Consider the following 15968-nt stretch of genomic DNA (forward strand, 5'->3'; position numbering starts at 1 on the left):
GTCAGAGCTCTCCATTCCGGCTCTACTCAGCGCTGTGTCTTTAAGCAGCGCAGTGATGCGGTGACCCCGAGGGGCGGGGCTCGGGGGCTCTTTTCGCGCCTTTTTCTTCTCCTCAGTGAAACCAGTGATCCAACCAGTGGCGCTCGAGCCTCAACAAACCTGTACAGGTACAGTAAGAATCATGAAGGTAAGGAATGAAATAACCTGACAGGTGGACTAATTAACACACACTTTCTGACAGATGTCCAACTTTCAGCCAGTTTTACAGCATGTTTTGGTGTGTTTTTGTTAATTCAATATCTGAGGGAAACAGCCTGTCTCAGTGAGGTGAAGATTAACAGTGGAAGCAGCTTATTAAAGATAGCAGAAAAATGTGAAATCAGTGTTCATTTTCTATCTCTAATGCACTGAAACAACCTAGATCTCAAATATAAGAATTGATTTATTATTACACATGGATTTAACTTTTTATTTTTTGATTCAATATTGATTCAAAGTTATTATTTTATGCTTATTGTTTGAATTAAACGCTGCAAATACAGAAATGCCCTGCAAATATGGTAATGCTCTGCATTTCTAAAAGGAATAAAGTATTTATATTTTTATATAATAAAATACTTCCACACAAACCACATGAATGCGGCCAGGTAAAGTTGGGTGAAACGAGTTTTTCCTCAGAGAAACATCCAGCCTGACGTGCACTTGAATGCATCACACACAACATGGATGTCAGCATAAGCCTGGTGTTATTTGTTTAAAACTGACACATTCTCTGACTTAATGTGTGTTATTTTTAATGTATCTGTATATTAATCCTGTTTCTATTTTTTCCATTTTTATTGCAGCAATGTCTTAATTCTTAAGACAAAATTTAGAAATAATGGCGACTGACAAGTGCATCCAAGTGATTCCTCTCTGTGGAAACCTCCTCGTCTTCCATCGTAAGCGCGCTAATCCGAAAGGCTCTGAGATTGCGTTCTGGAGGATGGCTTTCAGCCAGGATTTGGGTGGCTTCTTCAATAAAGACTGCAGAATCAGCTCTATGTATAAAAACACCTCAAGAGAAGTTGACATTGTTTGCTGCACCACAGCTCTGGACATCAAGGCAAGGCAAAAGGTGCCTTGTGTTTTATTGAGGCTGTGCAAAAGAGCATCCCAGTGTTTCAAGTACATGCTTTACTCTTTGGATGGTTCAACCAACGGCAAGCTCCACGTAGAGTTTGCATTGCCTTATGAAGTGGGTGATAACATCTCTGTATTGCGTGGACCCACTTTGGTTTGGAGTCACGAGAACAGAGTCTTCTACACATCGTCAGAAGTTGGTGGGGTGAGGGAAGTCGCCATTCCTTTGACCGTCAGCTTTGTTGGGGAGTTGCCTCTTCGTCAAAGACAAATAGGCATTCTTGGTTCAGAAATAGAACTGAGAGAGGACATGTATGAAGTCAACAAAGGAAATGAAAACCTCCTGTATTTCCTTGAGGACTGCAGGACCTTCAGTGGGAAGTGCCTCTTGCCTGATGCCTACCAATCCATCATCAAATGCATGGTGGTCGTCTCTGCTGAAGAGGCGGAAGGGTCACTGAGGTCTACTGTCTTGGCCGCCACCAGCAGGAAACAGCTGGTTCGTTTTAAGCATGGATTACCTGAAGATGTGTGTTCTCTTCCATATGAGAAACCACAGAGCATTCGGATTCTTCATGGCGGAGATGGTGGCTGCATCATTGCTGTCGTTTTCAACCATGGCAATGTGTGTGCAGTATGGAAAGATAGCTTTAAGGTAGGTCTGACCAGTCCAACGCCAACACTTTCATTAGATGTTTGGACTATGTATTTGTTACGATATGATAATGAGCATTGAAAACAGCAAAACAATGAACACTAGTTATATGTTATTGTCAATTGTAAATTGTAATTTATGTTCATCCAGTGGATAATTAATTATAATGAAAATTATGAACAGTATATAACCAAAAAGTAAAGTAAATTAAAGTAGACCCAATGTAGTAAATGTGATGAGCCAGCTTATTTAAAATTCACAGGGTTTATAAGCACATTTCCTAGTCCTAAAAGCTCAGTTCTGCTGTTAGCCATCAAGTTGTGCAGTTTCCCCGATTACTATTGCCACTTTTGAAGCTCCCAAGTTGATTGCCATGATGAAACACCAACCACACTTATTATTTTCTTTAGGACTTTTTTCTTCCTAGCACCACATTGACCTCCTCCTTTTTGGGGCTGATTGTCTCTATGTCAAAAGGTGGGACTTTATCCATAAACAGACTATATAATAAGCAATAGGAAAGTATACAGTCTTCTTCTCCATTATGTGGATAGTCAGGTGCATGCTGTTTACCTGTGGGAGGCATGTCCAGCCCTAGAAGTTGCAAGGCTTAAAAGATCTGGTGAAATATTTGATGCCAGACACCACAGATTTCACCTTCTTGGTGAGCGGTTTTGGCAGAATACAGAATACTGTCTGCATATTAGGCATAATGTTTCAGCTCGTCTGTGTTTGAGAATTTTTGGCAAACAAAAACGAAGAACACAGACGTCAATTCCCAGGTGACAGGCCTAATAGTACAGGGGTAAGGTTTTCATTTGGCAAGATCCACAGGGGAAGCATTGCTTCGAGGCAAGGTGCAGTGGAGAATTTGGGCATTGAGGTGCTTCTTTCTTCCGCTAGCTCACGTCTGCCAAGTTTCCCCCACCAGCTCTCGTATTACATCATGCTGTGCTGCAGCGGCACTCATGCCGGTTGTTTACAGAGACTGACGTGGGTTTTTTCTTTCTTTTATTTTTTTTCAAGCAACATCATGGGTACTCTGAGTTCCTTTTTTTTGAAGAGTTTCCTTTTTCAAACCATCCGTGAAGGAGATATTTCTGGACAGAAACGTGAAAGCCTTCTTGAGAGGTTTGAAAGTACCAGGTGGATGGCGTTTGAGTTTTATTCTGGTCACACTAACGGATGGTTGGTTTACGTGTTGATCGTGAAATCCCCTGAGATTGTGTTCTGTATGTGTTGTGTCCAGCCAGTAAAGCATCTGAGTGCTAATGCATGTCCCAAAGCCTCTGGAAGCCTAGGCTGTAGGTTGGCGAAGACTAGGGCTGGGTATCATTTTAAAATGTTCAATACTGGTACAGTATCTTGAATTCTTTAAGACCTCAAATAATGCAAAGAAAACAAGTTAATATTTATAAAGTTTTAAGAGCTCAGAAATCAATATTTGGTGAAATAACCCTGGTTTTTAATCACAGTTTTTTTCATGCAACTTGGCATCATGTTCTCCTCCACCAGTCTTACACACTGCTTTTTGAAACTTAATGCACAGTACCTTGAATTCGATACTGATACACAAACTATCCTTTTCCTTTTTTTTTTTATCCTTTTCTAAATTGCAACAAAAAATACTAAAAACTATAGTTGTTCTCACAAAATGTATTTATGTATTTAACAGGCGTTAGGTCTGCAACGATTAGACAATATAATCGACAATGTCATTTTAATTTGTTGGTTACACATTAAATTGTCAATTGTCAATATATATATTTAGACCTATCGGTACTCTGTAGTATCCAGAAATTTTGTTCGATGCCTTTTTGGCTTCAAATTCAGTACCCAGCCCTAGTAGAGAACACTGCAGTGGTTTATGTGACTTAGCTCTATTTCTGAGGGGTATTCATTCAGTTTAGCCTGTAATAGTGAGGTTGTGGCAATTTTCTTTATTATTATTCAAGCAGTGGTCAATAACAGCAATCCTCCCCGCATATATGTGCTGTAAATAAACCTGCAGTCTGTGTTTAAAGTGATGTTTGCCCTGTGAGACCAGCATTGTGTATCTTTCCTCCACCAGGTTGCAGCCTGCTGGACAGGGGTCAGCTCCCTGCTGGTGGACGATTTTATCGGCTGTGGTTCAGAGCAGATGCTGCTGCTGTTTGAAGATCCTGCAGAAGAAATTCTTGGAAACTTCTTGCTTACTGACCTCTCTGGTGTCCATTACTCGGTTAGTGTATTTTTGTAAGCTTTAGTGCATGTGAGAATCAGGCTAGGTCTGCATGGTGTACGAGCATTTTATACACAAAATAATAAAATATTGGCTACTTAATGAGAAATTCTCCCCTTTGTCTTTGGCCTAAACATCTGAACTCTCTGTTTGTCCACAGTGTGGAAGAGAAGAGGATAAAGACCTGCATCGGAGTGATCCAGCCCAGGAGAACGTCCTGCTGACTGTTAAAGCTTTAGACTCCAGACTGCAGGTAAATAGACATAGCTCAAGTTTCTGAATCAGTTTCTCTGATTTTGCTATTCATAGGTATATGCTTGAGTAAAATGAACATAGTTGTTTTATTCTACAAACTACAGACAACATTTCTCCCAAATTCCAAATAAAAATATTGTTATTTAGAGCATTTATTTGCAGAAAATGAGAAATGGCTGAAATAACAAAAAAGATGCAGAGCTTTCAGACCTCAAATAATGCAAAGAAAACAAATTCATATTCATAAAGTTTGAAGAGTTCAGAAATCAACATTTGGTGGAATAAACCCTGTTTTTTTAATCACAGTTTTTTTTTATGTATCTTGGCATCATGTTCTCCTCCACCAGTCTTACACACTGCTTTTGCATAACTTTATGCTGTTTTACTCCTGGTGCAAAAATTCAAACAGTTCAGTTTGGTGGTTTGATGGTTTGTGATCATCCATCTTCCTCTGGATTATATTCAAGAGGTTTTCAATTTGGTAAAATCAAAGAAACTCATCTTTCAATTTTCATTTTTTAAGTGGACTCTTAATTTTTTCCACACACAACGTAGGAAACAGGCAAGCTGTTCTGCTGAACAGGTAATCACTGAGCATTAGTATGGTTGCTAAGCATAGGTAGTTAAGATACCACCAACATCAGCGTAGTAGAGATGGGCATTTTGGAAATATCAGTCATATCGGCCAATGCTGATATAATTCCAATATCATTATGCATCCATACTTTTAATAGTTTAATTTCTTCAGTAAATTTACTCATATTTAAATTGCACCACTTGGTTTTTGCTGTTACTTACCGGTATTTCAATCAATCAATAATCCTTTATTTTCACTTGGGAATACACTGAGGGTAACCCCTATTTTCCTTCACGCTGTGAATCTCCAGCTAATCCCAAATCACCGTCTCAGTTCATCAGGTCAGGGGATTGTGAGGACAAACACTTCTTTTGTTTACTATTTAATTTACCTAACTGTGTATAATATTTGCCTCTTGAACTTTTTCATGTCTTTAATATTATTCTACAGTGTATAAAATAAAATAAAGAAAGAAAAACACTGAATGAGAACGTGTACCCAAATGTTTTACTGGTACTGTATATATTTTTACAACCTTTTATTTAATTTCAACAGAGAGATTTTTGCTTCTGGTTCTCAGAGATCTGTGTGTGTTTGTGTGTATTTGTTTTGTTTGTTTTTGACCTTTCAGAGCGGCCTGGCCTTCCTGCAGGAGCTCCAGAGAGATCTGAGTGTGAAAGAGCGAGTTTTGCAGCAGTCCGTGACGGCTCTGGCTGATCTGGTGTCAGACAGGGAGCATGTCCCACCTCCTCCACAGCAGGTCTAAAGCTTTCAACTTCAATACATATCCTACATACAGCACATATAAACAGGCAGTGATTGTTTTTCTGTATTAGTATCTGGAAATGTTATGTCAAATAACATTTAAAAGCCTAATCATAGATTGATTTATGGCTTTTGTGGCAGCATTTTAAATAATCCTTGCATTATTTTCCTCTCTGAATTGCCTTTATGACCTTTTGGTGGACAAAACGTCCTAATTCATCTTTGCATGGCCATCGTCTGACCTTTCTTTGTCTATTAGAAATATCCTGCTTGTGTCTATCTCTGTTTTGATCGGCCTTGTAATGTGAACAGACAAGAGATAAACAATTTTAGGCATCATAGGATGTGTGACATCAGTAGTGCAACAATAATAGTAGAGTGTTTTGTCGAAATAGAGACAAAAGATCAAGATAAAGCAATATATTGTGTAATAGAGGTGAATTGAATGAACAAAACAATACATAATTGAGCACAATAGAACACAATAAATCAGAGAAAATGAGCTGGATAATATGATCAATTTGATCAATTGAGCAGCAAGTCATATTTGGTCAGGGTCTAGAAAACTGTCTAATAAAGGCCTTAATTTGTCTTAAAGAGCCACTAAACTCTAAACCATATTTTTACTATTATTAACTGAAATGTGTTCCTTTAAGTAATGAACCATACCAGTCCTGCTTAAATTTTTTATGAATATTTCCCAACCTTTGAAAAAATGCTTTTATTGTGGTAAAAGAAACTCACCCCCCTGCTAACATCAAACCACCTGCGTCTCATCACTATCAGAGGCACCCAATCAGCCAATCAGCTCTCCCTCCTGCCCCACCCCTAAACCCATACATCACCCAGTGCTCCTTCTAAACTACCCCTCCCATTTTTTTTTTTTTGCCTTTTTCAAATTTGATCTGAGGATGGAGTCAGCTAAAATTAGGAGGTTTAGTTACCTTACTAAATACATCACTCACGGGTGATAAAATATTGTTTTAGTTTTATTTTCCAAATCAATAATCGTAATCGAGTTAGCTAACAGGTTAGCTTACTGATTTAATGTTAGACTAAATTAAGATGATACTGGAAGCATGGGGAAGTGCACATTTTATCGTAAAATGGTTGGATAAGCTCAAATTTGCACTAAACCCTGTTTTCTGTATAAATTTAACAGAACAGAACAATTTTGTACACAACAGCATAATTTAGACCATAAGCACATTATTTCCTCCTGACTCTCACAGCTGCTTAGTGATGAACCCCTGGTGGTCTTTCACTGTGTTCAGGAGGGGCTGGTGTGCATGTGGGATGAAGACGAAGAAGAGGAGGAGGGGTGTGTTCTGGATAAGAGGATGCAGACTGAGTCTGGGCACCGTCCTCCTAAAGTGAAGAGATTCTGGCACAGAGTCGTTGGGGAGAGCCTGGTCTTCGGAGTGTTGCTCACAGCAAACACTGATGCGTACGTACAGTTATGATAGCGATATAAGGTCCCCTCCAAAAGCACTGCTCTAGACTGAAAATATTTGCATTTAACATTAAACGATGAATAAGTTAATAAACCTAAAGTAGATTAAAGTGAATAAGACTTAATATTTAGTAGCAAATCCTTTTCTTGCGATGAATGCATCAAGTCAGTCACCCACTGATATAAATAAACCTTTGCATTCTTCTTTTAGGAAGCTTTTTCAGGCTTTTAGAACCTCTTTCAGTTGGTGTTTATATTTTGCATTGAACCTAGTTTTTTAGTGTAAGCGCAGTTTCGCTTTTCAAAAATAATGCTTTTTGTCTTTTTAATTTGTTTTTTTTTTTTAAATATTGGTTTATTAGAAAATACATTAATGTGAAGCATGTAAGCTTTATATTGGTGTTGTCTGCTTTTCTTTTCATTTTGTTATTGCAAAAGTGGTTTAATTTAGTCCTAGAGTGGCATGGAAAAGTATTTATTAAAGTTTTTCATTTAATCTCCCCATACCTGAATGAGAACCTTAAAATATTTGTCCCTATAATAATATTTAGAATATACAACTGCAGCAGAAAGTCAAAGTTATATATAGTAAAACAGTGTCAACCAAAACTCTTATTTTGTTAAAATAATAGTGATAACGTAACAAAATAAATTATGCAACATAAGGCTTATGTAATGTTACACAAAAATACCAAGATACTAAAGTGCAGAATGTTTAAAATCAATTTTTATTGATATATATAGCGCTGATCGCAGGACAGAGAATCAGGCAAAATATTAAACATACCATATGGAACCCCCAAAGAGCACAGAGGCAAAGTAAATTAATATGTGCATAAAAACTGTATAAACATAAACAACTATACGAACAAATACCCAAAAACCTTTAAGATACCTTGTTATATGCACTAATTACTAATTACTATGGTGTTAATTGCATGTCTTAATCATCACACACTCTCCTCAAACTGTATGCAGATGTTCAGTAATCTGTAGTAGATTTGCTTAAGTAGATTCTGGTATTTGCACATTTAGTTACTTCTTCACTTTAATGTAGATTCTTTCACTTTTTAATCATTTAATCATGTAAGATTTTGCTTGATGCCGCATCCCTGCTTTCTCTCAGGTACAGATTCGCTGTACAGGTACACCTCTGGTATCTGTGTAAACATCGCCATGGTGATAGCATCCGTCAGAAAAGGATGATGACGAGGATAAAAGAAGGGCTTTGGCCAATCTCTGTGAATTTGTTTTTTATTTTAAGAGCATTTGAAGCATTTTCCAACAGTTACCTGGTGACATCTGTGTTTAGATTATTTTTTTAGCATTAAAAAATATACACCTATCCATCTGCACCTCCCCACCCACTGCCTCCCCGCTGCCTCTCGGTGAGTTGAGAGATAAGTCTACGGGTCTAAGGCGTGTGTGAAGTCTATCTTAAAAAAATAAAATAAAATAAAATAAAATAAAAAATCCTCTATGGTGCCATGCCAGCCTGGTTTCTATGGTAACAGACTCTGAAATAGTCAACCCCCCAGCTCGCTCTCTCCGTCTCTGAATGTGTACGAAGCAACCCTAAGCCCCATCATGCTTTATTTTAGGCTATAAACCTAAAGGAGCTCAAACCTGCCATCCAAAAACAGCACCGCGTCCAAGAACGGCTTCACTGCTCTTTCCTGTTCCGACACGGAAACTGGCGCTCGAGTCTCGACCGAGTCTTTATTTCAGCTCCAGCATCAGGGTGGCTGTCGGGTTCGTGCCAAAGAAACGCCTGTGTCCAATTAAATGTTGCTTGGCAAAGGGTTGGACAGTAAGACAATTGATAAAGGATAAACCACTTCAGTTTCTGAATCAGTTTCTCTGATTTTGCTATTTATAGGTTTATGTTTGAGTAAAATGAACATTGTTGTTTTATTCTATAAACTACAAACAACATTTCTCCCAAATTACAAATAAAAATATTCTCATTTAGAGCATTTATTTGCAGAAAATGAGAAATGACTGAAATAACAAAAAAGATGCAGAGCTTTCAGACCTCAAATAATGCAAAGAAAACAAGTTCATATTCATAAAGTTTTAAGAGTTCAGAAATCAATCAAATCAATAATTTGTGGAAAAACCCTGGTGGGTTTTTAATCACAGTTTTTTTCATGCATCTTGGCATCATGTTCTCCTCCACCAGTCTTACACACTGCTTTTGGATAACTTTATGCTGCTTTACTCCTGGTGCAAAAATTCAAGCAGTTCAGTTTGGTGGTTTGATGGTTTGTGATCATCCATCTTCCTCTTGATTTTATTCCAGAGGTTTTACATTTGGTCAAATCAAAGAAACTCATCATTTTTAAGTGCTCTCTTAATTTTTTTCTAAAGCTGTATATTACAGATTTGTCTCTTGTAATGCTGAATAAACATGTATAGAAAATCTTCCCCTCCCCCCTTTAGCTTGGCACACCACAGCAGAGCTCTGTGTATGTTCGCTGTGACACAACCATCTGTTTTCACATCATCCTACAGGATACGCTTTTGGAAAACGATCACTATCATTTTCTAACGGTTCTCTGCCAGAAAGTGCTTTCTAAGTAAAGCATGCATTTTAATAGCGTTTCTTAAAGCAGATAAGATATCTGTATCTGATTTGTGCCCCCTGTACCTGATAGATACAAATAACGTGTCTTGCAGAACAGCATAAGTTGGATCTTCTGAAACCTTTAGAGGGCAGTAGTGAGTTGAGTTGTGAGGCCACAAACGCACTCCAAACACACTCAATGTAAATACAAAAATGCAAATGCCAGTGCTCTGCAAATACACAGTCCTGCTGTATGAACTCAGCATGGGTTCCTATGTTACTGTAGTGGTTAAACACTCAGTACTCGGGAGGGTGTCCATAGATAGCTTTGCTGTTGCTGTAGCGCCTCTTGTGGCAATGCTAAGAATGCAATTACATCGTAACACATTTTTTATGCAACTACATGCAAAATCGACCACCTTTAAAAGGCAGTAGTGGATAACATTGTTTTAACAGATGCAATAAGGCATTTAGAGGGCAGTAGCGAGTAACATCTGTTATTTGCAGGGCAGTAGTGAGTAATGTTTGTTCTGATAGTTGCGGTAGTATCTTCAGAGGGCAGTAGTGAGTAACGTTTGTTGTTACAGGGGCAGTAGTGTGTAACGTTTCTTCTGAAACGTGCAGTAACACCATTAGAGGGCAGAAGTGAGTTACGTTTGTTTTAACAGGTGCAATAACACCTTTAGAGGGCAGTAGTGAGTAATGTTTATTGTTAAAGGGGCAGTAGTGAGTTATGTTTGTTTTAACAGGTGCAGTAACACGTTTAGAGGGCAGTAGTGAGAATTGTTTGTTCTGGTAGGTGCTGTAACAACTTTAGATGGAAGTAGTGAAAAACGTTAGTTGTTACAGGGGCAGTAGTGAGTAACGTTTGTTCTGATATGTGCATTAACACCATTAGAGGGCAGTAGTGAGTAATGTTTGTTGTTACAGGGGCAGTAGTGAGTAATGTTTGTTCTGATACTTGCAGTAACACCATTAGAGGGCAGTAGTGAGCTACGTTTGTTGTTACAGGAACAGTAGTGAGTTACGTTTGTTTTAACACGTGCAATAACACCTTTAGAAGGCAGTAGTGAGAATTGTTCGTTCTGGTAGGTGCTGTAACAACTTCAGAGGAAAGTAGTGAAAAACCTTAGTTGTTACAGGGGCAGTAGTGAGTAACGTTTGTTCTGACATGTGCATTAACACCATTAGAGGGCACTAGTGAGTTACGTTTGTTGTTACGGGGGAAGTAGTATGTAACGTTTGTTTTAACAGGTGCAGTAACACCTGGGGCAGTAGTGAGTTATGTTTGTTGTGCCAGGGGCAGTAGTGAGTAACGTTTTCTCTGATAGGTGTAGTGTGTTTTGATCTGTCCCTCAGTTTAGAGGAGCGTGTCTCCGGATCCGTCCTGCTGGAGCCGAGCGGAGATGTCCCGGCCGGTGTTGTAGTTCAGAGCCGGAGTAAATGTTTACAGTATCCTGAGCTCCCGTCTCTCACATCCCTGGACCTGGATCCTCCATCAGCTAAACGGAGCAGGAGACCTCCTGATGGACCCGAGACCCACAGCTCCTCACAGCTGGCCTTACTTACTGTTACTGACCTCACCCCCCTGCTGTCCTGCAGCAGGGTCACCTGTTCTGTCCTGCTCCACTGTTTGTCCTCTGAATCAGGACCCACTGTGCATCAGTGTGGTCGGGTCAGTCTAGACATGAAGGACGTGCTGCATGGAGGGCTTGAACCCCGTCTGCTGACGGACTGCAGTGTAGAGTCAGGTAATGCGTATTTGTGAATTACAGGTGTGATTCCATTCATTACCTGCTTCAGATATTCATACACTATATCAAACTCTGACTCTCCCTTGCTGTCTGTGTTGTAGACGAGTCCAGGGAAGACCTCCTTTGCTTGTTGGCAGCGGTTGAGTCGTGGCGGTTCCGGATTGAAAGCTCAGAGCACACACTGGCGGATGTGTCTGGATGGCTGGTGGACAGACTGGGGGCTAAACCGGTTGGGGTCAGTCCCCAGTACCTGTTAATTGGCTCCACTCAGCCGTCTTCAACCATGCTCATCCACTGGCAGCCCCATGGATCCTTTCAGGCTCTTCTCCATGTTCACTGCAGGTGGGGAACTGGGCATAATTTAAACCTAGTTCTAGTGAGTAGTGAGTGCAGCTTAAAGAGCCACTAAACTCTAAACCATATATTTTACGTTAATAACTGAAATGTGTTTTTTAGAGGTGTTAGGAGAGTAAGTGTTCTTTGAAGGGCTCAGTCTTCAGGAGTTTATTAAAGATAGTGAGAGATTATCCTGATCTGTTAGTAGAAGGTAGTTAGTTAGAGGTGTTAGGAGAGTTGAAGGGCTCAGTCTTCAGGAGTTTATTAAAGATAGTGAGAGATTATCCTGATCTGTTAGTAGAAGGTAGTTAGTTAGAGGTGTTAGGAGAGTAGGTGCTCTTTGAAGAGCTCTGTCTTCAGGAGTTTATTAAAGATAGTGAGAGATTCTCCTGATCTGGTAGTAGAAGGTAGTTAGTTAGAGGTGTTAGGAGAGTAAGTGCTCTTTGAAGGGCTCAGTCTTCAGGAGTTTATTAAAGATAGTGAGAGATTCTCCTGATCTGGTAGTAGAAGGTAGTTAGTTAGAGGTGTTAGGAGAGTAAGAGCTCTTTGAAGAGCTCAGTCTTCAGGAGTTTATTAAAGATAGTGAGAGATTATCCTGATCTGGTAGTAGAAGGTAGTTAGTTAGAGGTGTTAGGAGAGTAAGAGCTCTTTGAAGAGCTCTGTCTTCAGGAGTTTATTAAAGATAGTGAGAGATTATCCTGATCTGGTTAAAAGAAAGTTAAAAAAAATTGATCTTAATTATTCAGTGAATCTGTGCTATTTTTTTTATTTTTTTTCAGTGGTCAATTTGCTGTTTTCCGTTTTCTTCACTCCCTCTGTGATTTCCTGCCGGCCTCTCATCACATCAGTCCACTCAGGAGCCCCGCCTCTTGGGAGGGTGGCCAAGGCCCCGCCTCCTTCATGGAGCGGGAGGTCCGTATGATTAAAGAGGGCGTGGCCTCCCTGTTCCGTGATGAACAGGAAATGGAGGTGCAGGAGTTTGGAGGCGAGTCCTGGAAGACCCCCGCCTCTCCAGAGCGACTCCTCCGCTGTAGAGAGGAGTGGCAGAGGGAGAGAGAGCGATGCAGTCAGGCACTGCGCCCCCTAGTGGACACCTCACAGTACCACAGACTGCTGCACAGCCTGATTCAGACGCAGTTGGACGGGGACATTGCGGCCCTAGTGGAGGCACAGAGTGGTGAGGTAAGTGTCCAAATAGTACTGAGTAAAGATATCATTATGGTTTTTTTTGCTATTTAGGACTAAGCCTGAATCTAAAGTAATGTTTTTATAAGAATGACAGTTTTGTTAACTTAGCTTAGCTTACCCAACGGCGAGACCTGCTGAATTAGAAGGGAAACATGGCGAAACCCGTGTTCCTTACTAGTGTCGCATAATGCACTTTATAATCCGGTGCGCCTTATAGTGCGAAAATTTGTCAAGCCTTGTTTTATTCATAAACTCCTTGTAAAAGGAAAGTGTTAAATCCCTGCTACATAAGAAACAAATGTCTATCAACTGAGATTTCCTTTTTGCAGAATTTATATGTAAAGACACACAATCTCTATTATCTCATTTAAAATTTGCATTAAAACTAAGTGAAGGTGAACATTTTAACATTTCAAAAGAAAGGCTGCTGAGTGTCCCCAAACTTTTGTCAGGCCAGTATTGCATCACTCAAATTTAAATAAACCACAAGCATGTAATTCTGTCTTTGTTAATAGCTGGGAATGGATTATTGAAATGCTGTTAATACGCTGTTATTAAAATATCCTAATCTGTCTGTAGGGCTGAATTTGGTGAGCGACGGAGTCGCGTCCTGCGCTTTCCTCTGAGGTGGGTGCTGATGTCGATCCTGGCTGAGAGATTTTCTGCCTTGGGGTTGTTTTAATGGCAAGACTGCTGGGGAATTTAGTGTGTGTGTGTGTGTGTTTATGCGTGTAGCTCTCTGGCATCTCCCCTGAGCTTCACAGCTCTAATACTTCGTCGACGTTTTTCAGAGAAAACACTTAAGCTGCCCCCGGGACCCGAGCTGCTGGAGATGACCCCGTCAGCTCTTGTTGTGCTGCATGTTGTCCACCACACTCACACGCAGCTCATAGTTAAAGAAATAGAAGGATTTCTCTCTACCTCCACCCCCTACCGTCTAAGTCATGATTTGCGATACTTCAGTTTTACATTGAAGCTACAAGCCAACTATACCATAGAAGCAAGGTTAAATTGTTAAATTATGCCACGCACTTCCTAAACTGTGTTAAAAGGGCCTCGGTAATCTCTTAAAGACCTACGTGGACAGTGGTTTGGACAAAGTATGACTGTTGCCTTTGTTTTTATTAGGTACTTTTTGTCCAAAAAGTCTTTTTGGTTCAAAACTAAAGAAACAAAACATGTCTTGCCTTAAATCTTGCCCAAACTATTTGTTTAAGAGTGGAAAAATAATCTGTTTTTCGTCACTGTGGTCAGAAATGCACAACACAAATAAATAATGTTTACCTGATCGTTTTTAAGTTGACTTCTTCATAAAATGACTGATGAATTACTCTGAAATGGACTAAAGCAGTGTTTTTCTGTTTATGTCATACTGATTGTCATAATGACCATGTGAAACATACTGTATGAACATCATATATATATATATATATATGAACATTCATAAAGCACCTCTTATCTCTGTAGCATATTACAGTGTTTCAGTGTGTGAACATTATTAAGTGCCCAATACGCCTCCTGTAGTGTATTACAGCCTGTCGGAATGAGGATGTAAATCATGTGAATATTGTATTGTTATAAAGTAGTGTTGTAGTGTTATAAAGCACCACCTACGCTTCCTGTAGTGTATAACAGTCTATTAGAATGAGCGTGTGGATCATATGAACATTATAGGGTGTTACAGAGCGCCCTCTGTACTTACTGTAGTGTGTTACAGTCTTTCAAGATGAATATGTGGATCATATGAACATTATAGAGCATTATAGAGCGCCCCCTACGCTTCCTGTAGTTTATTACAGTCTTTCAGAAAGAGCGTGTGGATCATATGAACATTATAGAGCATTATAGAGCGCCCCTATGCTTCCTGTAGTGTATTACTGTCAGTCGTAGTGAGCATATGAGTCATGTGTAAATTGTCGATTTCTAAAGGGCACCCCTACACTTTCTGTAGTGTATTACAGTTTGCCAAAATAAGTATATGGATCATATAAAAGTTAAGTTTTTTTTGTTTGTTTAATAAACTATTTAAACTTTTTCCACCAGTCCGAAACTTTGTGGCCCTCATTCGTTATCAGCTCTCTTAATGAACCTCTGGCTGAGGCACATCAAGACTGGCGTTTGAGAAAATCTCAGTCCAGCAGCAGCAGCAGCTGTGTGGAAACTGAACTGGGCAGAAAGCAGAGCGTGACAGCTTGGCCATCAGACAGGCTTTTGGATGGTGGGTGGTAGTTCGCCCCAGAGGGGGGCGCTGTACCGTAGCCAGCTGCCGCTGATCCTCCATCTGCGGGCCGCGGTTGCCGTGCCTTTCCAGCTGAGCCGCCCTTGCTTTCTCTCGCTTTCTCTCGGCGCTCCCCCACCACCGTCCCTCGCCTTCGCTCAGGTGATGCTCGTGCCTCAGCGGCGCTTCCCTCAGGTGCCTCGCTTCCTGCAGGAAGCCGCGCTCTTTCTGGACGCACGCTGAGGCAATTAAAAGAGAGCTGCTCTCGCTGCGACATTTCCCTCGTAATGGGCTCCGAATATATTCCTGGCCTGTCTCCACGTACCTATTCAGTGGCAGCAATCTGCAAAAACCTGAGACTGTGCTGTGGGCCTGGAGCAGGCGAAAGCACGGAACCAATTAACAGTCATCCAGCACAGTTCATCCAACAGCGATTCACCAAGCTTCAAATATTGATTTTTCTCCTTTTCTTTTGTTGCGTGTTTATACAGTGATGCTCTTTGATCCAGAATCCGGTCAGAATCTATCATTGTCAGTGTGCTGATTGATATTCAAGCTCACTATACTCGCTATAAGTAATGCTAATTCTCGAGAAAAAATAATAAAATCACATCCTGTTTGTCTTCATCTTCGTCTTCGTCTTCTTCCAGATCTTCCGCCTTTCTTTGCCGCTTTTCCTTCTACAGAGCTTCTGCTCATGCGAGCATTCATTAAGCGGATTAACGTCTCTAAAATACTGATTTCCACCAGATTATGTAATGCTTTCACACAGGGCTTTAACAAATTAACAAATTATTTTTGTTTTTATTTATTTATTTATTTATTTATTCTTAACTCCTGCCCGTGTCTCGTTCGTTT

General features: G+C 40.1%; 1 protein-coding gene across 3 annotated transcripts; it reads left to right on the forward strand.

Moving 5' to 3' along the window:
• The first annotated feature begins 66 nt into the window (after positions 1–66).
• fancb (FA complementation group B) lies at positions 67–14230 on the forward strand. Of its 3 annotated transcripts, XM_022665674.2 has the most exons (11): positions 67–187; positions 846–1777; positions 3849–3998; positions 4159–4251; positions 5462–5590; positions 6870–7042; positions 10974–11365; positions 11470–11710; positions 12484–12886; positions 13472–13519; positions 13684–14230. In XM_022665674.2, the coding sequence occupies exons 2-10, from the start codon at positions 881–883 to the stop codon at positions 13475–13477; spliced, it is 2484 nt and encodes an 827-aa protein (XP_022521395.2). In that variant the 5' UTR covers positions 67–187; positions 846–880; the 3' UTR covers positions 13478–13519; positions 13684–14230. The 3 variants fall into 3 exon arrangements, with proteins under 3 accessions (XP_022521395.2, XP_022521393.2, XP_022521394.2); XM_022665672.2 differs by having other exon boundaries at positions 13472–14230; XM_022665673.2 differs by having other exon boundaries at positions 98–167; positions 13472–14230.
• The last annotated feature ends 1738 nt before the right edge of the window (positions 14231–15968 follow it).

Source organism: Astyanax mexicanus, chromosome 11 (assembly GCF_023375975.1).
Source record: "Astyanax mexicanus isolate ESR-SI-001 chromosome 11, AstMex3_surface, whole genome shotgun sequence".
In the NCBI taxonomy this organism is placed as follows: domain Eukaryota; kingdom Metazoa; phylum Chordata; class Actinopteri; order Characiformes; family Acestrorhamphidae; genus Astyanax; species Astyanax mexicanus.

What these genes read in the sequence shown, in the direction of transcription:
- fancb (XM_022665672.2), top strand. Translation starts at nt 881, where the DNA reads ATGGCGACTGACAAGTGCATCCAAGTGATTCCTCTCTGTGGAAACCTC. An exon ending in TCTCTGGTGTCCATTACTCG is followed by an intron (nt 3,999 to 4,158) that starts GTTAGTGTATTT and finishes GTTTGTCCACAG; the next exon opens with TGTGGAAGAGAAGAGGATAA. An exon ending in GGACTGCAGTGTAGAGTCAG is followed by an intron (nt 11,366 to 11,469) that starts GTAATGCGTATT and finishes TCTGTGTTGTAG; the next exon opens with ACGAGTCCAGGGAAGACCTC.